The sequence below is a fragment of the Myotis yumanensis genome, unplaced genomic scaffold, assembly GCF_028538775.1.
Source record: "Myotis yumanensis isolate MYYU_CA2020_CCGP unplaced genomic scaffold, mMyoYum1.0.hap1 SCAF_1, whole genome shotgun sequence".
Lineage (NCBI taxonomy): Eukaryota > Metazoa > Chordata > Mammalia > Chiroptera > Vespertilionidae > Myotis > Myotis yumanensis.
Window position 1 is genome coordinate 231,308,875 of NW_027223752.1, and position 23,430 is coordinate 231,332,304.

The 23,430-nt window shown below is 40.3% G+C and overlaps 1 protein-coding gene across 1 annotated transcript in view; it reads right to left on the reverse strand.

Annotated features, from left to right (window-relative positions):
- The window catches only part of NCAPG (non-SMC condensin I complex subunit G), a 39,248-nt gene that overhangs the window by 9,352 nt on the left and 6,466 nt on the right, over positions 1–23,430 (reverse strand). The window contains exons 6-12 of the mRNA XM_070398771.1: positions 22,457–22,649; positions 21,680–21,829; positions 18,502–18,642; positions 17,623–17,746; positions 16,149–16,238; positions 15,295–15,474; positions 14,846–14,956 (exon numbers count right to left, since the gene is read on the reverse strand). Of these exons, the coding sequence (XP_070254872.1) occupies positions 14,846–14,956; positions 15,295–15,474; positions 16,149–16,238; positions 17,623–17,746; positions 18,502–18,642; positions 21,680–21,829; positions 22,457–22,649 (989 nt within the window). The remainder of the gene's footprint in view (positions 1–14,845; positions 14,957–15,294; positions 15,475–16,148; positions 16,239–17,622; positions 17,747–18,501; positions 18,643–21,679; positions 21,830–22,456; positions 22,650–23,430) is intronic.

Here is a 23,430-nt window from a genome sequence, read left to right on the forward strand (position 1 = left end):
AACTTTCTCAATGGTTTCTCAATGCTCAGAGAACGAAGATAAAACTCCTTAACATGACAAATAAAATTTCTCACTGTGAACTCCTCAATATCATCTTATATTATGCTACCCTTTGCTCTCACTTATTTAATTGGTCTGATTGTGATACCTCCCACTCAGTGCTGTCCAGTAGAACTATAAGGCAAGCCATGTAAGTCATTTTTAATTTTCTAATAGCCATATTTAAGTAAAAACAAGTGAAACTAATCTTAGCATATTTTATTTTAGTCAATATAACCCAAATATTATCATAAATGATGTAATCAATACTTAAAATTTAAGGTAATTTATAGTCTTCAAAACCCAATGTTTTAATACTAATAGCACATCTCAGTTTAAACTAGTTTTTAATAACCACATGTAGCTGGTGGTTACTGTATTGGAGAGCAGATCTAGAACATGCTCCCCCCTCCTTCAAATAGTTAATGTCTATTCAAATATCAGACCAAAGTCACCTTCCATGAACACATCAAATCTATTGTAAGTTCACATATGCTCATATAGCTCTTATTCAATAGCAATTATCAACAGTACGTATAAGCTTCCACTTTTTTATTTGATTGATGTTTCCATGAGGGAAGTCTCCACGTTTCATATACCATGTATGCTCTATGCCCAGTATTTAGTACATAGTGGAGGTTCACTAAATATTTGCTCAATTAATTTATTTTATGTAAAAAATAGTAATTTCATAAAAATATTCTAAATTTTGTATCTAAATATCTTACTCATTTACATCCTTCTGTAGTCTCTTTCAATCTTTAGACAGTTTTTAGATAGTTTTTACCGTATATACTTAAAATCATTATGATTATTCAATTTTGTGTTCTTTCTTCCCTCAACATTGTATATATTTACTACTTCAATTACTACTAGACAAGAAGTATGCAAGTAGAACCTTAAAAGCATTACTTTTCACTGATGACATCTGCTTCACTAAAAATAATACTAAATTCTAATGGTTTAATAGAATCTAGTTTTAATCAAAAGCTCTAAACTGTTATAAACAATAATTGGTCTTCTTTGCTGAATTAAGAAACTCATGACAACCCAAAAATCTAAATTTTAGATCACATTCATTAGCTGTTTTTCACTAATCCCAAATAACAACAATTTTTGGAGAATCCTGGAAGAACTTAAACACATTCAAAATTTGTTTGGAGAGAGAAGCAAGATGGCGGCGATATAGGCAGACGCGTCCCAGGTCTTGTCCCGGAGCAAACGGAGTAAGCAGCTGAAACTAATAACACCCACCCCGAATTGGCAAATTTACTCAGCTGGTGAGGCGGTTTGCAGCCGGGAAGGGCAGACCTCCCCTGGAAAGGTTAAAAACCAGGGATCTGGGCAGGAAAGTTTGCCAGACCTGAGCCCAGAGGGTCGGAGGGAGACCGCATGGCAGACAGCCGCGTCTCTTGGGACAGACACAGACCCTGACTGGGGTAAGGAGTTCCTCGGGTTTGCTGGCGCCAGGAGATTTGAGATTTGGATTTTGTGATTGCGGAGAACTGAGACTAAAGGGGGCATCCTGAGGAACTGACCGGACCATGCAGTGCCCATAAGAGAGGAGCGTTTTCCAGATCATGCAGTGCTGGTAAGAGAGGAGCGTTTCCACGGCCGGCCGGCGTTTGTCTGTTTCTTTGTTTTCACTGAACCCGGCTCATAGGACAGTTCGGATACAGACACTCACCTGTGCTGAAGAGGGGGTGAAGGTGCAGACGAGGGGAATCTGGGGAGAGGCTGAGGAAAGAGGGGGAGCCGGAGGAGGTGGCAGCGAATTGAGTGCTGAGACACCCCTGGGCCCAGGACTGGGGCAGCCATTCCTCCAGAGGGTGGAACTCCTCCCCCCAGCCCCCCAGGCAAGGAGCACAGCCACACCCAGATTCCACCCTGTATGAGATAAAGGATTAAAACAAGCTGATTAGTCCCTGGGAGTTACCAGGGTCTGGCCTATAGAGGGATTTTCAGTCCCACCAACAACACAGAGCAGGGTAAGGATTAAAAAAGGATAGAGAAGCTGTATAGCCTCAGAGGCCAACCCAAAAACACTGCCACCCAGAGGCTGAGCCACAAACTGACTCTTAGGGGAATACAAATTAAGGCAGACTGGATCACAAATACGGCCTGCTTTAAAATCAGGACTGTGATTTACAACACGGAGGAACAGTGTAATGCAGGGAAACTCAACACTCTCCTAAATACCTGGCAGGACTAAGGCGAACCAGGCTGAAGAGTAGAAGAACCGAAAGACCATCACTAGTGCAAATTTTTTATTTTTCTTTTTTTTTTTTTTTCGCCTTTTTACTAAGAAACCAATTTTTTTTCTCTCTTTTTCTTCTTTTTCCATCACCTGATTTTACCCTTTCAATTACCACATTTTTATTTTTAACCAGTATTATTACTGCTACCATTTTACCATTTTTTAAAGTGCCATTTTATTTTCTCTTTATTTTCTTTTGGGATTAGTGTTCTCCATTCTATTTTCATCGTTCCTTTAGCATTAATTTTCCCTATCTCAATTTCACCTCTTTGCTAAAACCCTCTTCCTTACTTTTCCCCTTTTGGTGTCCTGTTTCTCTTACCCTATTCCTGCTCCAGACTTTCCCAATTCCTTCTTTTTACCCCCTGTCTAATTCCACCCTACTTATATATCCTATTTCCAATCTACTGCTCTAAATCCTTATACACCTATTCTTTATCCTTCTTCACTTTCCAAACATTTTTTTTTCTCTTATCTTTCTATTGTTTTCTTGATTGTTGAATATATTGGGCTTTTTTTTATTATTATTTGTTTGTTTTGTTTTGTGTTTTTTCTTCTTTTTTAGGACTGGTTGTGAGGTTGTTTTTCTTTTTCTTTTTCTTCTTCTTTTTTTTTTCTGCTGGTTTTTCCCTTCCCTCCCCCACCCCACCCCGGTTATTTTTGTGCTTCTGTTTTCCCTTAACCCTCTGGATATTATTGGTGGTTTGTAGTTTGCATTCATCTCCAGGGATCTGTTGCTGGAATTTGTTGAGATTAGTGGCAGTTCTATTGGAGTTTGCTCCTCATACAAATAGTCTCTTCCCCGCTTCTACTTCATTCTCTTTTTTCGCTCTCTTTTTTTCCCCCCTCTTTTTTCCCAATTCTATTTTTGCACTCCTTTTTTGTTCGTTTTTTTCTTATTTTTCTTTTCTGTTCTCTCTTTTATCTTCTTCTCTTCTTTCTCCCTTATCCCCTAATTCTCTTAATTCGGGTGGTCACCTTTATTTGGGGTTATTAATATTGTGAATATACCTGTGTTCAGTGCCTGGTACGTTGTGCCTTGCTCTGTTGTATTTTGTGCCTTTAAATCAACGCAGCAGATCCAAGCAACAGCAGCCCCCTGATCACCGCAGCCTCCTGATCACCACAGCCTCCTGATCACCACACCCTCTGTCTGTGGAACAGCAGCTGTACGTGAAGCCTCCCCCCACCAGCCAGAAGAGCCAACACAGCTGTGAACAACACCCACCAGAGGAGCTGCTGCCAACTGGAAAGCAGCTGCTACCGCAACCGTCTGAGCAGCAACCACAACCCAAGGAGCCCCTGCCACCCAGGGAGCAGCCACTGAACATCTCAACATCTACATATGTCAGCGAGATCAAACATGGGTAGGCAAAGAAACCCCCAAAGGAAAGAAAAGGAGGACTCGCCAGAAAAGCAGCTAAGTGAGACAGAGATATGCAACATGACGGAAAAAGAACTCAGAATAAGGTTCCTAGAGTACATGCACCAGATGTTCAAGAAGCAAGAAGAAACAGATGAAAAACTCAACTACTTATGCAAGAAGCTAGAAGAAACAGATGAAAAAATCAACAACTTAAGTAAGTCCCAAGAAGAAATGAAGAGCGACATAGCTTCAATAAAAAACTCCATTGAAAGTATCAACAGTAGACTGGGAGAAGCGGAGGACCGAATTAGTGAATTAGAAGACAAGGAAGCAAAACACACTCAAACTGTACGGCAAATGGAGAAAAAAATTAAAAGACAGGAGGAGAGCCTAAAGGAGCTTTGGGACAACATGAAACGAAACAACATACGAATAATAGGGGTGCCAGAACAACAGAAAGATGAACATGGATTAGAAAACCTATTCGAAGAAATAATATCAGAAAACTTCCCTGAGGTGGGGAAGAAAAAAGTCACACAAGCCCAGAGAGTCCCAAACAAGGTGAACCCGAAAAGACCCACACCAAGACACATCATAATTACCATGGCAAATGTTCAGGATAAAGAGAGAATCTTACAGGCTGCAAGAGAGAGACGGAAAGTAACATACAAGGGATCTCCCATTAGATTATCAAATGATTTCTCAACAGAAACACATCAGGCCAGAAAAGAATGGACGGAAATCTACAAAGTGATGCAAAGCAAAGGACTGAATCCAAGAATACTCTATCCAGCAAGGCTATCATTCAAAATTGAAGGGGAAATAAGAAGCTTCACAGACAAAAAAGGGCTAAGGGAGTTTATCACCACCAAGCCAGCCATGCAAGAAATGCTAAAGGGACTGGTGTAAAAAGAAGAAACATCAAGCTCAGAAAGAAAACAGCCACACACACACACACAAAAAGAAATGGCTACAAACAAGTACCTTTCAATAATAACTTTAAATGTAAATGGACTAAATGCTCCAACCAAAAGACATCGAGTGGCTGAATGGATAAAAAAACATGACCCATACATCTGCTGTCTACAAGAGACCCACCTCATTAGAAGGGACTCACACAGACTGAAAGTGAAGGGATGGAAAAATATCTTTCACGCAAATGGAAAGGAAAAGAAAGCTGGGGTAGCAATACTTATATCTGACAAAATACATCTCAAAGTGAAGGCCATAACCAGAGATAAGGAAGGCCACTTCATAATACTAAAGGGATCAATACAACAAGAAGATATAACCCTGGTAAACATATATGCACCCAATGCAGGAGCTCCCACATACATAAGAAAACTTCTGGAAGATATCAGGGGAGAGATCGACAACAATACAATCATAGTAGGGGACTTTAATACACCACTGACATCACTGGATAAATCCGCTAGACAAAAACTCAGCAAAGAAACAGCAATCCTAAATGACTCACTAGATCAGATGGACTTAATTGACATCTTCAGAACACTTCACCCCACAGCTGCGGAATATACATTCCTCTCAGGTGCTCATGGGACATATTCAAAAATAGACCACATATTGGGTCACAAGCAAAGTCTCCACAAATTCAAGAAGATTGAAATCATAAAAAGCTTCTTCGCAGACCACGATGGCATAATGTTAGAAATAAACTACAATAAAAACAACCCAAAATACTCAAACACTTGGAAGCTGAATAGCATGTTATTAAATATTGATTGGGTTACCAATGACATCAAAGAAGAAATTAAAAACATCCTGGACACTAATGACAATGAAAACACAACAATCCAAAACCTCTGGGACACAATGAAAGCAGTCCTGAGAGGAAAGTTTATAGCTCTACAGGCCTATCTCAAAAAACAAGAAAAAATGGTAGTCAATCATCTAACTCTACAACTCAAAGAATTAGAAAGAGAGCAACAAGAAAACCCCAGAGTGAGCAGAAGGAAGGAGATAATAAAGATTAGAGCAGAAATCAATGAAATAGAGACCAAAAAAACAATACAGAAAATCAATGAAACCAAGAGCTGGTTCTTTGAAAGGATAAACAAGATTGACAAACCCCTAGCCAGGCTCACCAAGAAGCAAAGAGAGAGGTCCCAAATAAACCAAATCAGAAATGATAGAGGCGAAATAACAACAGACCCCACAGAAATACAAATGATTGTTAAACAATACTACGGGCAACTCTACTCCAACAAACTAGACAACCTGGAGGAAATGGACAAATTCCTAGAAAAATACAACATTCCAAAACTCAATCAGGAAGAATCTAAAAACCTCAATAGGCCAATAACTATGGAAGAAATTGAAGCAGTCATCAGAAAGCTTCCAGCAAACAAAAGCCCAGGGCCAGACGGCTTCACAGGGGAGTTCTACCAAACATTCAAGGAAGAACTAAAACCTACCCTCCTCAGACTACTACAAAAAATTCAAGAGGAAGGAACGCTTCCAAGCTCATTCTATGAAGCCAGCATCACCCTAATACCAAAACCAGGTAAAGACATCACAATGAAAGAGAATTACAGGCCAATATCCCTCATGAACATAGATGCCAAAATCCTCAACAAAATCTTAGCAAATCGGATCCAGCAGTACATCAGAAGGATCATACACCATGACCAAGTAGGATTTATCCCAGAGATGCAAGGATGGTACAACATCCATAAATCAATAAATGTGATACATCACATAAACAAATTGAAAGAAAAAAACCACATGGTCATATCAATTGATGCAGAAAAAGCATTCGACAAAATCCAACACCCATTTTTGATAAAAACTCTCAGAAAGGTGGGAATAGAAGGATCATACCCCAACATAATAAAAGCCATATATGACAGGCCCACAGCCAACATCATACTCAATGGACAAAAACTAACACCATTTCCCCTAAGAACAGGAACAAGACAGGGATGCCCACTCTCACCACTCCTGTTCAACATGGTACTGGAAGTATTAGCCATTGCAATTAGGCAAGAAGAAGAAATAAAAGGCATCCAAATTGGAAAAGAGGAAGTAAAACTGTCCTTATTTGCAGATGACATGATATTATACATACAAAACCCTAGAGACTCCATCCAAAAGCTACTAGACTTAATACATGAATTTGGCAATGTAGCAGGATACAAAATTAACCCCAAGAAATCTGAGGCATTTCTATACACCAATAGTGAACTTTCAGAAAGGGAGATCAGAAAAACAATCCCATTTACCATCGCACCAAAAAAATTAAGATACCTAGGAATAAACTTAACTAAAGAGGTTAAAGACCTCTACTCAGAAAACTACAGGACGTTGAAAAAAGAGATAGAGGAAGACATAAAGAGATGGAAGAACATACCATGTTCTTGGATTGGTAGAATCAACATCATTAAAATGTCCATACTACCCAAAGCAATCTATACATTCAACGCACTTCCCATTAAAATACCAATGGCCTTCTTCAAAGATCTAGAACGAACTCTCCAAAAATTCATCTGGAATAAAAAAAGACCCCGAATAGCTGCAATGATCCTGAGAAAGAACAAAGTAGGTGGGATCTCAATGCCAGATATCAAGCTGTATTACAAAGCCACTGTTCTCAAAACTGCCTGGTACTGGCACAAGAACAGACATATAGATCAGTGGAATAGAATAGAGAGTCCAGAAATTAGCCCGAACCAATATGCTCAATTAATTTTTGACAAAGGAGGCATGAACATACAATGGAGCCAAGATAGTCTCTTCAATAAATGGTGTTGGGAAAATTGGACAGACATATGCAAGAAAATGAAACTAGACCACCAACTTACACCATACACAAGAATAAACTCAAAATGGATAAAGGACTTAAATGTACGACAGGAAACCATAAAAATTCTAGAAGAATACAAAGGCAACAAAATCTCAGACATATGCCAAAACAATTTCTTCACTGATACAGCTCCTAGGGCAGTTGAAACTAAAGAGAAAATGAACAAATGGGACTACATCAAAATAAAAAGCTTCTGCACAGCAAAAGAAACCATCAACAAAACAACAAGAAAACCCACCTCGTGGGAAAACATATTTGCCAACGTCATATCTGATAAGGGCTTAATCTCCAAAATTTATAGGGAACTCATACAACTTAACAAAAAGAAGATAAACAATCCAATCAAAAAATGGGCAAAGGATCTAAATAGACACCTTTCAAAAGAGGACATTCAGAAAGCCAAGAGACATATGAAAACATGCTCAAAGTCACTAATCATCCGAGAGATGCAAATCAAAACAACAATGAGGTACCATCTCACACCTGTCAGAATGGCCATCATCAACAAATCAACAAACGACAAGTGCTGGAGAGGATGTGGAGAAAAAGGAACACTTGTGCACTGCTGGTGGGAATGCAGACTGGTGCAGCCACTATGGAAGGCAGTATGGAGGTTCCTCAAAAAATTGGAAATGGAACTCCCATTTGACCCTGTGATCCCACTTCTAGGAATATATCCCAAGAAACCAGAAACACCAATCAGAAAGGATATATGCACCCATATGTTCATAGCAGCACAATTCACCATAGCTAAGATCTGGAAACAGCCTAAGTGCCCATCAGTAGATGAATGGATTAGAAAACTGTGGTACATCTACATGATGGAATACTATGCTGCTGTTAAAAAGGAACTCTTACCATTTGCAACAGCATGGATGGAACTGGAGAGCATTATGCTAAGTGAAACAAGCCAGTCAATGAAGGAAAAATACCACATGATCTCATTCTTTCATGGATAATTAAGACCATTACAAACTTTTGAACAATAATAAATACAGTGGTAGAGCTGCCTCAAACCGATTGTTGGACTTCAGTGGTAAGGCCAGGGAGGGTTGGGGGACAGGAGGGAGGGGAGTAAGAGATCAACCGAAGGACTTGTATGCATCCATATAACCATAACTAATGGACATAAGACACTAGGGGGTAAGGGAGGGCAGGGGCTTGTCAAGGGTGGGGGGGAAAAAAGGACACATATGTAATACCCTTTGTAATGCTTTAAGCAATAAAAAAGAAAAAAAAGAAAAAAAAAATTTGTTTGGATGAGTACACAACTAAAAAAGAAGACTCCACAGCTGCAATGTCTAAGACTGTAGCCACTAACCACAAATGACTACTGAACACTTGAAATGTCTCTAGTTCGGACTGAGATGTGCTCTTAGACTTAGTATGTCAGAACAGAATTTAAAATATCTCAATAGTTTTAATACTGAGTAAATGATGAAGTTATAATACTTTGAGTAGATTGGGTTAAAGATATTAAAATTAATTTCACCTGTTCCTTTTTTATTTTTATTTTTTTTTATTTTTTTTATTTTTTTTTTTTTTTTTTATTTTTTCTAATTCTTTATTGTTGCAAGTTTTACATGTCTTCTTTTTCCCCCAGTGACCTCTCCCCACCTGCCAACACATGCCCCCACACCCCTATTGTCCGTTGGTCATGCTCATATGCATGGATACAAGTCCTCTGGTTGATCTCTTACCCCACCCTCCCCTGCCTTCCCTCTGAGGTTTGACAGTCTGTTCAATGCTTCTATGTCTCTGGATCTATTTTTTGTTCACCAGTTTATGTTGTTCATTATATTCTACAAAAAAGTAAGATAGCATAATGCTCTCCAGGTCCATCCATGCTGTTGCAATGGTAAAAGTTCTTTCTTTTTTACAGCAGCATAGTATTCCATTGTGTAGATGTACCAGTTTTTAAAAAATTAAATCTCTATTGTTCAATTACAGTTGTTCCTCATTTTTCTCCCCGTAGCTCCCCTCCACCTGGTTCCCACCCCACCCTCTGCCCTTACCCCCCTCCCCCACTGTCCTCATCTATAGTTGTACGATTTTATTCCAGTCTCTTCCCACATCCCCACACCCCTTTCCCCCCGAGAATTGTCAGTCCACTCCCTTTCTATGTCCCTGATTCTATTATAATCAACAGTTCATTCTGTTCATCAGATTTTTTTGTTCACTTGATTTTTAGATTCACTTGTTGATAGATGTGTATTTGTTGTTCATAATTTGTATCTTTACCTTTTTCTTCTTCTTCCTCTTCTTAAAGGATACCTTTCAGCATTTCATACAATACTGGTTTGGTGGTGATGAACTCCTTTAGCCTTTTCTTATCTGTGAAGCTCTTTATCTGACCTTCAATACTGAATGATAGCTTTGCTGGGTAAAGTAATCTTGGTTGTAGGTTCTTGGTATTCAGCACTTTGAATATTTCTTGCCACTCCCTTCTGGCCTGCATAGTTTGTTGAGAAATCAGCTGACAATCGTATGGGTACTCCCTTGTAGGTAACTGACTGTCTTTCTCTTGCTGCTCTTAAGATTCTCTTTGTCTTTTGCTCTTGGCATTTTAATTATGATGTGTCTTGGTGTGGTCCTCTTTGGATTCCTTTTGTTTGGGGTTCTCTGTGCTTCCTGGACTTGTAAGTCTATTTCTTTCACCAGGTAGGGGAAGTTTTCTGTGATTATTTCTTCAAATAGGTTTTCAATATCTTGCTCTCGCTCTTCTTCTGGCACCCCTATAATTCGGATGTTGGTACGCTTGAAGTTGTCCCAGAGGCTCCTTACACTATCTTCATATTTTTGGATTCTTTTTTCATTTTGCTTTTCCGGTTGGGTGTTTTTTGCTTCTTTGTATTTCAAATCTTTGACTTGATTCTTGCGATCCTCTAGTCTGCTGTTGGAACTCTGTATAATATTCTTTATTTCAGTCAGTGTATGCTTAATTTCTAGTTGGTCCTTTTTCATATCCTCGAGGGTCTCACTAGATTTCTTGAGGGTCTCACTAAATTTATTGGCGGTTTCTAGAAAATTCTTTTTTTTTTTTTTTTTTTTTTTCAATAATAATTTTTATTTCTTAAAGTATTACAAAGAGTATTACATATGTCTCCTTTTTCCCCCCCATGACATTCCCCCGGCCCCTACCCCCCCGCCCCCCTCCCCGTGTCTTGTGTCCATTGGTTAATCTTATATGCATGCATATAAGTCCTTCAGTTGGTCTCTTAATCCCCCCCCAACCCTCCCCAGGCTCCCCATTGTAGTTTAACATTCTGTTCAATGTTGCTCTGCTTCTGTATCTACCCCTGTTCATCAGTCCATACTGGTCCCCTTTATTTGTCCCAACCTCACTGGAGTAGTCTCAACCTCACCAGGGCCGTCTGAGCCTCACCAGGGCCGTTTCAACCTCACCTGGGTCGTCCCTACCTCACAGGGGCCGTTTCAACCTCACCGGGGTCGTCCCTACCACACCAGGGCCGTTTCAACCTGACCGGGGTTGTCCCTACCACGCCGGGGCTGTTTCGACCTGACTGGGGTCGTCCCTACCTCACGGGGGCCGTTTCAACCTCACCGGGGTTGTCCCTACCACACCGGGGCTGTTTCAACCTGACCGGAGTTGTCCCTACCACGCCGGGGCCGTTTCGACCTGACTGGGGTCGTCCCTACCTCACGGGGGCCGTTTCAACCTCACCGGGGTTGTCCCTACCACACCGGGGCTGTTTCAACCTGACCGGAGTTGTCCCTACCACGCCGGGGCCGTTTCGACCTGACTGGGGTCGTCCCTACCTCACGGGGGCCGTTTCAACCTGACCGGGGTTGTCCCTACCACGCCGGGGCCGTTTCGACCTAACTGGGGTCGTCCCTACCTCACGGGGGCTGTTTCAACCTCACCGGGGTCGTCCCTACCACACCGGGGCCGTTTCGACCTGACTGGGGTCATCCCTACCTCACGGGGGCCGTTTCAACCTCACCGGGGTCGTCCCTACCTCACGGGGGCCGTTTCAACCTGACCGGGGTTGTCCCTACCACGCCGGGGCCGTTTCGACCTGACTGGGGTCGTCCCTACCTCACGGGGGCTGTTTCAACCTCACCGGGGTCGTCCCTACCACACCGGGGCCGTTTCGACCTGTCTGGGGTCGTCCCTACCTCACGGGGGCCGTTTCAACCTGACCGGGGTTGTCCCTACCACGCCGGGGACGTTTCGACCTGACTGGGGTCGTCCCTACCTCACGGGGGCTGTTACAACCTCACCGGGGTCGTCCCTACCACACCGGGGCCGTTTCGACCTAACTGGGGTCGTCCCTACCTCACGGGGGCTGTTACAACCTCACCGGGGTCGTCCCTACCACACCGGGGCCGTTTCGACCTGACTGGGGTCGTCCCTACCTCACGGGGGCCGTTTCAACCTGACCGGGGTTGTCCCTACCACGCCGGGGCCGTTTCGACCTGACTGGGGTCGTCCCTACCTCACGGGGGCTGTTTCAACCTCACCGGGGTCGTCCCTACCTCACGGGGGCCGTTTCAACCTGACCGGGGTTGTCCCTACCACGCCGGGGCCGTTTCGACCTGACTGGGGTCGTCCCTACCTCACGGGGGCTGTTTCAACCTCACCGGGGTCGTCCCTACCTCACGGGGGCCGTTTCAACCTGACCGGGGTTGTCCCTACCACGCCGGGGCCGTTTCGACCTGACTGGGGTCGTCCCTACCTCACGGGGGCTGTTTCAACCTCACCGGGGTCGTCCCTACCTCACGGGGGCCGTTTCAACCTGACCGGGGTTGTCCCTACCACGCCGGGGCCGTTTCGACCTGAGTGGGGTCGTCCCTACCTCACGGGGGCCGTTTCAACCTCACCGGGGTCGTCCCTACCTCACGGGGGCCGTTTCAACCTCACCGGGGTCGTCCCTACCACACCGGGGCCGTTTCGACCTGACTGGGGTCGTCCCTACCTCACAGGGGCCGTTTCAACCTCACCGGGGTTGTCCCTACCACACCGGGGCTGTTTCAACCTGACCGGGGTTGTCCCTACCACACCGGGGCCGTTTAGACCTGACCGGGGTCGTCCCTACCACACCTGGACCGTTTCAACTTCACCGGGGCCATCCCGGCCTTACCGGGGAAACAGGAAGTTTGGCCCTCTGTCCCCTGCCGGCGGCTCCCCACTAGACAAAATCTCCAGGCATTCCTGGTGGTTGCACATCCAGCGCTCCTGCCCTCCACCAAGTGCACAGACTGCCTGTCTGCTGTCCCCCAGCGCCCCACCAGAGACTGGGACCAGTGGGCATGTTTGTGCGCTTGCTGGTACAGCAGTTCCACAGTGCCGGGCGAGTCAGGCCCAGCCCTGGCCGGCCCCGGACCCGACTCTGCCCCCCGATTGCGTCCCTCCCAGATGCAAGGAGCTGAAATCTGCAGCCTGCTGGGATGGGCTCTGTACATGGTGCTTCAGCACATCCTACTCAGTCTCAATGCGCTTCTTTCTATGCGAGGAGTTGAAATCTGCAGTTTGTTGGGTTGGGCTCTGTACTTGGTGTCACATCCTACTCAGTCTCAATGTTCTTTCTCTCCTTCCAGTTGTAGAGCTTCCACTGGGCCAAGTTTCCCATGGTTCTGTATGATAGGTGTTTGTCTGATATTTGGTAGTTTCGATGTTGTTGTGCGAGGTAGCACGCACAGGTCTCTTCCTTATGCCGCCATCCTGGTTCTCCTGGGTCTGCTTCTTGAGTGTGTCTCTCATGGCTGCGAGCAGTTGAAGTCTGCAATTTGTTGGGATAGGCTGCAAAAGCGCAGGTGGGTCTTTTTGTGCACCTGGCACAGCTTGGATGGGGATGTAAATTGATTAAGGCTGAGACTCAGGGAGTCGCCATGGCGGAGCAAATAGCACTGGCTGAGTCTCCGCGGCCCCTTGACTCTCTGCCAGGGCTTTGTGTCCCCCAGTGCCGGCGAACAGCTGTGCAACAGAGTCTCCCTCGCTTTCTGATGGCTGCAAGGCCGTGCTGCCTCTCCCTGTAGGGTCTGGTGCTTCATGATCCCGCCTGAACCAGCTCAGTGGATTTGAAAGTTTGCAGAAGAAAAGGCGCTTCTACTTGTGGGTCTGGCACAGCCCAGATGGGAATGTAAATTGCTTAGGGTGGGATCACAGGGAGTCGCCGGGGCGGAGACTCAGCGGCCCCTTGCCTATCCAGGACACCAGGACTTTGCGTCCCCCAGTGCCGGCGAGCAGCCGAGCGCCAGAGCCTCCCTCGCTTCCTGACCTCCTGACCGCTGGAAGGCCGTGCCGTCTCTCGCCTTGGGGCCTGGGGCCTCAGAGACCCGCCCGAACCAGCTCAGTGGATTTGAGAGTTTGTAAAAGCACAGTCATTCCCTCTTGTGCCTCTGGCACAGCCCTGAGGGTAGGGCGGGGTCACAGGGAGTCACCAGCGTGGATGAAATAGCGATGGCGGCGTCTCCGCGCCCCTCGCCTCCCCGAGACACCAGGACTTCTTGTCCCTCGGTGCCGGCGAGCAGCCGCGTATCAGAGCTTCCCTCGCTCTCCGACCACTGCAAGGCCGTGGCCGCCTCTCCCTGTGGGATCTGGAGCCTCAGAGACCCGCCCCGAGCAAGCCCAGAGGATTCGAGGGTTCGTAAAAAACCGAGAATCCATTTGCAGCCCGCGTGGCGTGTGACTGCGTACCTCTGGTTTTGGTGCCTCCGTAGCTCCCACTCAGTCTCACTGCGCTTCTTTCTTTTCCTCCAGTTGTAGATCTCCCACTGGGCCAACTTCCCCATGGTTCTGAGTGGCGGTTGTTTACTTCATAGTTGATAGTTTCAATGATGCTGTGAGAGAGCAGCACACACAGGTCCGCTCCCTACGCCGCCATCTTGGTTCTCTCCCCTTTTTTATTTTTAAATGTGGCTACCAGAAAATTTAAAGTCACATGAGGTTTGTATGATATTTCTATCAGACAATGCTGTTCTGGATTATTGCAATATTTATGTCCCTAAGCTCAGTAAAATGGAGATTACCTATGAAGGGCTACTTTAGTAAAAAGTCTCTTAAATCTATAATAAAAAAACTCCTTTGACAGGGCTCACCATGTATCTTTTCCTACTCTTACTATATAGCAAGATTCCAATACTTAAAGGAATTAAAATATTCAATATCTCTTTCCAGCATAAATTAATTTTTTCACGTTTAAAGGAATTAACTATATATCAAGTCCTTTAATCTTCACAATATTATTGCAACCACTGCATTTTTTTTTTTTACCATTTATATTTACCAGATACTTAAAATGTTCATCCTTTCATTCATTTAAACCCCAGAGAAATTTTTACTTATAAAGTGAGGAAGGAGTGCACTAAAATAAAGCTTCAAAGGCCACCAACATACCAAAGACTCAATGATGCCGTTCATGGTTGCGCTTATCCCTGTTGAAGTGGACATCTGTTTCAACAGTTCATAACACAAAATAAGACACTTCTGTAGTGTCTCAGCATCATTCTAAAAATGAAACACAAAATATTCAGCATTAGTATGTGCCATGACCTTTCAGTGCATGGGACAACGCTCCAACCAATTGAGCCACACCAGCCAGGGCAGAAGACTGTAGCACATGAGGGGGCAAATAAGGTCCTAGCTACAATAATTAAAGTTAATTAAGGCCTCTCAAAGTCCAAAATAGAAAGGAACAGGAGGGGAGAAATATTTTCATATTAATTCATGGTACTGTGAAAAAGCCCTCCAAAGTAAATATATTCTGGCAGCTTTCTGGGTTTAAAAAAACCAGTTTAGTTGAGATAAATATCAGCTGAAATTTTGTATAAAGAAGTTATCTATACCTTCTCTATATGGACTTCTTTAATTTCAAGCTGCTCTGTCTCTTTCAATAGGTTTACTCTGGCATCTTCTAATGCTTTTATTTCTTCTTTTAACTCTGATGCTCGCTTAAAATCCTGTAGGGTAATGCAATTTTCCAAAGCTTCTTTTGTCTCAATAAGTTTAACTTTTATCTCAGCCATCTAGGAAAGATATAAATTGATTGTGTAAATACCAAACAAAAACTATTAATATGAAAATCTGTAGCAAACTGAAGAGTACAATATAACATCTCAATGTCCCAGAAGTTAAGCCAGGCATATACAAAGTTGTAGTCTTCCTGAAACAGAGACCAGCAAATCTTTCTGATTGACATAATCTGACAACATTTTAGACACTCTTATAGCTTAACTAGAGAACCAGTACACGAAATTCGTGCACTCAAGGGGGGGTTCCTCAGCCCGGCCTGTGCCCTCTCACAGTCCCAGACCCCTCAGGGGATGTCTGACTGACAGCTTAGGCCATCAGACAATCTTACCACTGCCGCGGATGCGGGAAAGGCTCCCGCCACCGCCACTGCGCTCGCCAGCCGTAAGCCCAGCTTCTGTTTGAGCAGCACTCCCCCTATGGGAGCACACTGACCCCCAGGGGGCACCTCCTGCCTTGAGCATCTGCCCCCTGGTGGTCAGTGCGTGTCATAGCGACCGGTCGTTCTGCCGTTCGGTCGATTTTCATATTAGCCTTTTATTATATAGGTTAATCAATCATTTTACCTTGTGAGAACAATTCTGAAAATGTACAGCAAGAGGAAATAAAAGACTTGCAGAACTACATTACTAGTATATTCAAGCATTTCTTTAATTCATAAGAGACTTACCTTAAGTTCTTTCTTTCTTGCATCAGCTGGATCAATTTTAACACCAACAGTAACAATGGGTGCCCGAATCTCTGAGATAATTTCTGTAACCTGGTAAGTAAAGTTATAATTCAGCATACATGCTGTAATATTTGCTCTATTTCAGAAAATGACATACAACTCATTAGTATCCAGAATCTCTTGAAAAATAAAGCAAAATATACAAGTAAAAATGGTACACATTCTATTTGCTAGACAATTTTAGAAAAAAATTACCAAATACATCTGACTAAAAACTAATATTATGGAAGATAACAGGCACATAGATACTGAAGATAAGTTCTCAAATACTGCTTGAGAAACAGAAAAAATGAATATAGTGCTTAACCTTAGGTAGCATAAAACTAAAATTCTCTGATTAAAATTTTCACCTCCCTCCCTTATTCAGCTTCATGGGAGCTAAATATAAAAAATAGAATACTCTTATTGTTCCTCTGGATGTACAATGCATAAATAATAACAGCATAACTATAGACTTTCCTTTCAGAGCTATTGGAGTTAGCCGATTCAGGAAAAGGCTGCATCCCAAATGAGGGTACTTAAGCAGACACTGGATAACCACTAACTAGGAATGTTGTAGAAGGGATTTATGTATAAGTATGTATTTATAGGAAGAGGTTGGAAAAGACAACCTGTGAATTAACTTAAGATTTTACAAAAAGCAATAATAAAGGTCTGTCTTTTTTGGCTACCCCAGAGAAAATAACACTTGGCAACAGTAATATTATACTAACATTTATTTCTGTATTTACAAAGCAGTTCATGAACATTATTTCATTAAATAATGAAAGGTAGGTTTTATTGTTATTCCATTTTGCAGATAAATAAAAAATCTTAATTAAATAACTTGCTCAAAATCACAAAGCCAGAAAATGTCAGAGGGGGCTTGAACCCAGGTATGTATAACTTGAATTAAGACCTCATAAAATAAAATTTAAAAGTAAACATCTCAATGTCCCAGAAGTTAAGCCAGGCATATACAAAGTTGTAGTCTTCCTGAAACAGAGACCAGCAAATCTTTCTGATTGACATAATCTGACAACATTTTAGACACTCTTATAGCTTAACTAGAGAACCAGTACACGAAATTCGTGCACTCAAGGGGGGGTTCCTCAGCCCGGCCTGAGCCAGCTCTCAAATACTCTAGTGACCATGCCCAAAGTCACCTCTTCCCTAACTGGCTGCATTTCAAATTGATACAACACAATGGTAAGTATTCTAAGAGGAGGAGATATTTTTTTAAATGTGTGTGTGTGTGTGAGAGAGAGAGAGAGAGAGCGAGTGAGAGAGAGAGAGAGAGAGATTTGATTAGATTTAATAGAGACTAAATTAAAAGTTAAAGACAAAGCAAAAGTACTGACGAAAAAAAAAAAGACAATCCTCAGTCATTGACCAAAACCTCGTAACTTTATCAACAATGAAGAAAATTACTTACAATTTGTGTTCTCTTATTATCATCTATAATGATGTGGAGCAGTCTCTCAACAAGAAAAGAAATTAGGGACATTGGGGTTGTGGGTATAGTAAGAATCTCCTGTAAAATAGCCAGCAGTCGTTTCCTGCATTCAAAAAGAACTATTTTAATTTAAATATGACAGCAGAAACACATTTTATCTCTAACTTTTCTCCTCTTCTGCAGACTTAAATCACATTTGTCTCAGTTCTTTGTTACATTTACCACTATAGACAAAAAAATATATGAAGAGATTTTAGATCAAAAATTTATGTTCTGCAAAAAAAAATTATAAATGGCCTTATAATCTTTTATAAATCAACATAATGAAATGACAAAATACCAGAAGTGAATAAAACCTTTTAGATAGTATTACTAGCCCTGTCATGAAGACAAATATATTTTTATGCATAAACCTGCAATTTCATTGATTTATTCTAAAGAAATTGAATTAAGACCTCATAAAATAAAATTTAAAAGTAAACAAAAAAATAAAGAATCCTCCTGAAAAAAAAGACCTCACATATTTTATATGCACACACACTCCAGGGGAGGGAGGAGACAGGGAAGGACGGAAGAGTATGTTTCCTTTTATATATTACATATTTATGAGGAGAGAGAATATTTTTTATAACATGTTAGAGAACTAGGTTAAATACAGGGGTGGATAAAAGTAGGTTTACAGTTGTGAGTACACGAAACAGTTTATTCTTGTATTTTTACTAATTATTCTATTATTTTCCATAGGAACAACTGTAAACCTACTTTTGCCCACTCTGTGTATTTAATTATATTATAACAAGGCTATATTTCAATATAGAATTAGAACAAATTCAAACTACAGTTAACATTTAGACATACCTTCCTCCTTCTTCATTAGTATCCAAAGACTTAATAATTAGAATCAATTGCTGACCTATGAACTCTTTTGTCATCAAATGTCCAATGTAAGAAAAATCATTTCTGCGTTCATCATCAACAACTGGAATGCTCTGAATATAACTAAAACAAGAAAATTAATAAATGTAGGATGTATTAAGAAACATTAAACAGCTTCCCATTAGGTGACAAGAGTCTTTTTTTCAGTTCACAGTAATCCAAATATATGGATGTTTATACCATGTGGTACTAATTTGGTTTACAGAGTCAATTCCATGCTATCATCCTGAATTTTTTTGCACAGAAATTTATTGACTTGAATCAATAGAATTTGAAAAACGTATTTTCATTGAAGATTCAAATTTACTATGGGAAATTTTCAAGAGGTACATATTTAGTTCTCTCAAACTGATAACTATTTCAATGTCAATAGTATTCTCGTATTTTTAATTTTTTATTTTTCTATTACACTTGATATTCAGTATTTTACATTTGTTTCAGGTATATGTCACTAGTATTCTCAATTTTAAAGTTCTGAATCCATTTTCCAAAATCCAATTTCATAAAGAGCTAATCTTCCATCATCCCTAATTAACCACTATTTTGTTTAAAAGAAATAGTAGTAATAATAATAGTAATTACACAAGTAATCCATGAATACAATGACCTTTTAAAAATCAGGAAAATACAGACAGCTTCATGAATTTGTATTATCCTTGCTTGGGGCTCTACTAATCTCTGTATTGTTCTTATTTTAGTGTAGGTGCTACTGAGTAGCACCATCAACTACCCTTGAGTAATTAACTCTTCTTGCTACAAAATGCCTGAATATATATTCTTGAGAGTATCATTAAACAATTTTCCACTTAATTTTATTTCTTTACTTGAGTAAATTAATCCTACCTAATTTTGCTCCAAAAAGAAAAGCATTCTATTTCTTAAGTATTCTTTCAATAATAATTAAAATACAACTTTTAAAGTTTTCTTTTCTGTAGGTAAAAAAAACAAATTGACTGAAGTTATTTCAAAACTCACAGATTAAATGACAAAGGAAATATAAGTAACCACGCTCTATACATGTCAATATGAACTAAGAATCAATCAATTTGTGAAGCAGTCTTTGATGAGGTTTCCCCTGTTATTTAAATATTTAACATTTTCTCATATTTTTAATATATTCTATATCTTCTATAAGCAATTATTACTTCTATATTAATACATATTACTAAGCATTACATCAAACCCATTTCTTTTGGAAACATTTCAACATGATCCAAACAGCATTAGAATGAATATTCTAACTAAATGTTAAAGCCTGAAATAATTACCATTAGTAAATTTACACATGTTTTTCATGACGTTACTATGAGCTCAAACTGTTAAGTTTTCATATTGGCTCACATTTAAGATATTTGTCCTGAATTTAATTTAATATTTTGCATGTGAGACTCAAATGCATTTAGAGTTTTGTTCCCTAATTTATATGTGAGACCTTATAATCAAAAGCAGAATAGTATGTTTTATGCAAAGAAAATTCAGGTCTATAATTCATATTACATAGAAGCTTTTATAAATGCATCAAAAACATAAGGTTAAAAATCTAAAGACCTTGCCAAAACCGGTGTGGCTGAGTGGATAGAGCATCAGCCTACGGACTGAAGGGTCCCAGGTTCGATTCCGGTCAGGGGCATGTACCTGGGTTGCGGGCACATCCCCAGTGGGGGATGTGCAGGAGGCAGCTGATCAATGTTTCTCTCCCATCGATGTTTCTGACTATCTATCTCTCTCCCTTCCTATCTGTAAAAAATCAATAAAATATATTTAAAAAATAAATAAAAATAAAAATAAAATAAAATAAAAAAATCTAAAGACCAATATCTATGAAAATATATATAATCTTTGGCCCAGCAATTCCACTCTGGGAATCAACCCCACAAAATCTCAGACATACATAAAAATGTACAAAGAAGTTTAACACACTTATAACATCAGTGAAAATTGTAAACACCTATAAAATGTCCATTAACAGAAGAGTAAATTCAAACGACACTACCACATTATGGAGTGATAAGCTGTTAGGACTGTGATATATTTATATGCACCAACATATAATGATCTCAGACACCAGTAGTTAAAAAAAAAACAAAAAAAATTATGTATAGTGCGCTATATTTTAAAAAAGCATTTCTGCATTTAGTATACATGTATGTAAATGTAGAGAAAAGTTTGAACATATATACCCCAAACTGTTTAGTTGTTAACCCAAAGAAATCACTGATTGAGGAATTAGCAGATGAAAGAGGAAATTCCACATTTTTATCATGTATATGTGTGTATATATACATATGCATATGTATATATATGTACATACACATATGTACATATATATATACATATATATACTGTATATCTGTGTTGGAATTTTGACAAAAATGAATTCATATTTTATTTGTATAATTTTAAAGCAAAATAAATAAAATTAGAGTAATTCAAATAATTTAAGGAAAAAAAATTAAAAACAAAAGCCAAACACTTACAGTCTTAAGTACTGGCCACAAATGTCTACCCTGTCAGTTGGAAAACTATGGCCCATGCACCAGATACAGCCTACTGGTTTTTTTCTATAGCTTGAAAGCTAAGATTTTTTCAATTTTAAATAGTAGTTTAATATATGTGAAAATATATACATGTGTAAATATATACATGTGAAAACCACATGAAATTCAAATTTCAGCATCCATAAAATCGATAAAAGTGTTACCGAAAAACAGTCACACTTATTCATTACATCTTGTTTTTGCCTGCTTTTGCCACAGTGAAGTAAGTCATTGTGACAGAGACAGGATAGCCCACAGGCTCTCACATATTTGCTATCTGGCACTTAGAAAAGGTTTCTAACCAATTTCAGAGTAACACATCATCATCAATTTCATGGAAAAATGTACATAATCACATCTTAAGTTTCAGGAAATATCCCTAAACATACTGACTTTACTCTTTCTTCAGAAAGACTCAATGTGCATACCTATTTTTCTCTGTCTATCCAAAAAAAAATGGTTTTCAACTTATTCCCAATCAAGCCTGCCTTTGAGGGAGGGACCTGAGAGACTGACATGGACGGCAACACAAGTACATTCCAAACCAAAGGAAAAAATTTTACCTCAGTAAATACTCTGCAAATATCACAGGCTCTGGCAAAATCTGCTCTAAAAATTCTTCACCTTCATCTCCTTTTGACCTCAAATATTCACAAAGGACACGCCAATACAAAGCATTTTCAGGAGTTAATGTTTCCACCGGAATCAATTTCCTTCATTTAAAAGGGAAAAATAAAAGGAAGCATGATCTTAATATCCAGTTAAAATTTTGAATTGAATATAAAAATAGGAATAAGAAGCAAACTTGATTTGAAACCACTATCCTTTTAAACTGCAAAGTCACTAAGTTATCACAAAAAAAGAATGAAAATATTTAAACAAAATAAATAAATAAAAATCAAATGAGCAAACTATAGGATGTATGCTGTTCAACTTTCCATGGTAGGTTAATGCAAAAATCAAAGTAACAAAATAAACAATAAAAAATGCAGCTAAAATGCATATGAGCCTATCCAATGGACACAGACACCAGGGGGGTGAGGGCATGAGTGGGAGGGTGGGGGGGCAATGGGGGGATAAGGACACATATGTAATACCTTAATCAATAAAGGAAAAAAATTTTTTTTAAAATGCAGCTAAAGTAGTCTATGAAAAAGTAGTGAGTTCTTACACAAGGGAGGAAAAAGGGGCGGGTGGGAGGGAGATGTCCACCAGAGTAAAAAAAAAAAATAAGAGAGATAAAAAGTATTGATGCAATTTGAAGTAATGGGGGGAGGGAACTAATTTTCATTATAGAAACTCATCAGTCTCACATTTCAAATAATGAACAGTTTATATACCTGTCATCGTTATTTTTACAGATTTCTGCCAGTTCATTAAGAGGAGTCACTGAAAATAAGGCATTGAGAACAGAGACTGCCACTTCAGAAGAATTTTCCACATCCAACCGATGAAGCAACTCTAATATATTTCCTTCACTGAAACGCAGCCAGCCTTGCAGAAGATGCTTTTGTGTTGCTTGTTTCACAGCCTCTGTTAAGTCATTTGAAACATAGGTGAACAGAGGCTCCCCCTAGCTTCCATTTCCTGTATTTTGTCTATTTTAATTAATTTATCAGATCAGTGCTAACATAAAGTTAACATTTACAATAAAAATAGAAAGAAACTAAGAGACAGAATAAAGCATGCCAATGAAAAAAACAGAAGTACAATGATATTGCGAAAATCACTATGATGCCCATTTCTGAATAAAAATGAGAAGGGTTAGAATCAAATACACAACCATTATCACAATCTTGTATCCTTTCTTCCCTGGGTTCAGTAAGCTTCAGGTCTTAGTCTAGACTACATAATACTACCTATTATTTCACTTGTTGACTGACTTATCTATTATACATGCTGCTATTTGCAGTAGTGAATCATACAAGCATATATCACTGAACAAACCTATTAATTTTTAAAGTCATCCTAATCATTAGTCCTGTGACATAAAAATGTTTTCAAACTCAGGTTTTCTTGCTAGAGCAAAATTAAGCTACCTTAGCCTTCTTATACAGATTGGAAATTTAAACTAGATTATTCCTCATCATTCCTATACAGATTCTCTAGTTTTAAGAGGAAGAGAAAAAAACAAACAACAAAAAACCTAAGAAAATTATACTAGTACTAGAGGCCCAGTGCACCAATTCGTGCACCAGTGGGGTCCCTTAGCCTGGCCTGCGGGAATCAGGTCAAAACCAGCTCTCCGACATCCCCCAAGGGGTCCCAGATTGCCAGAGGACGCAGGACAGGCCGAGGGACCCCACCAGTGCAT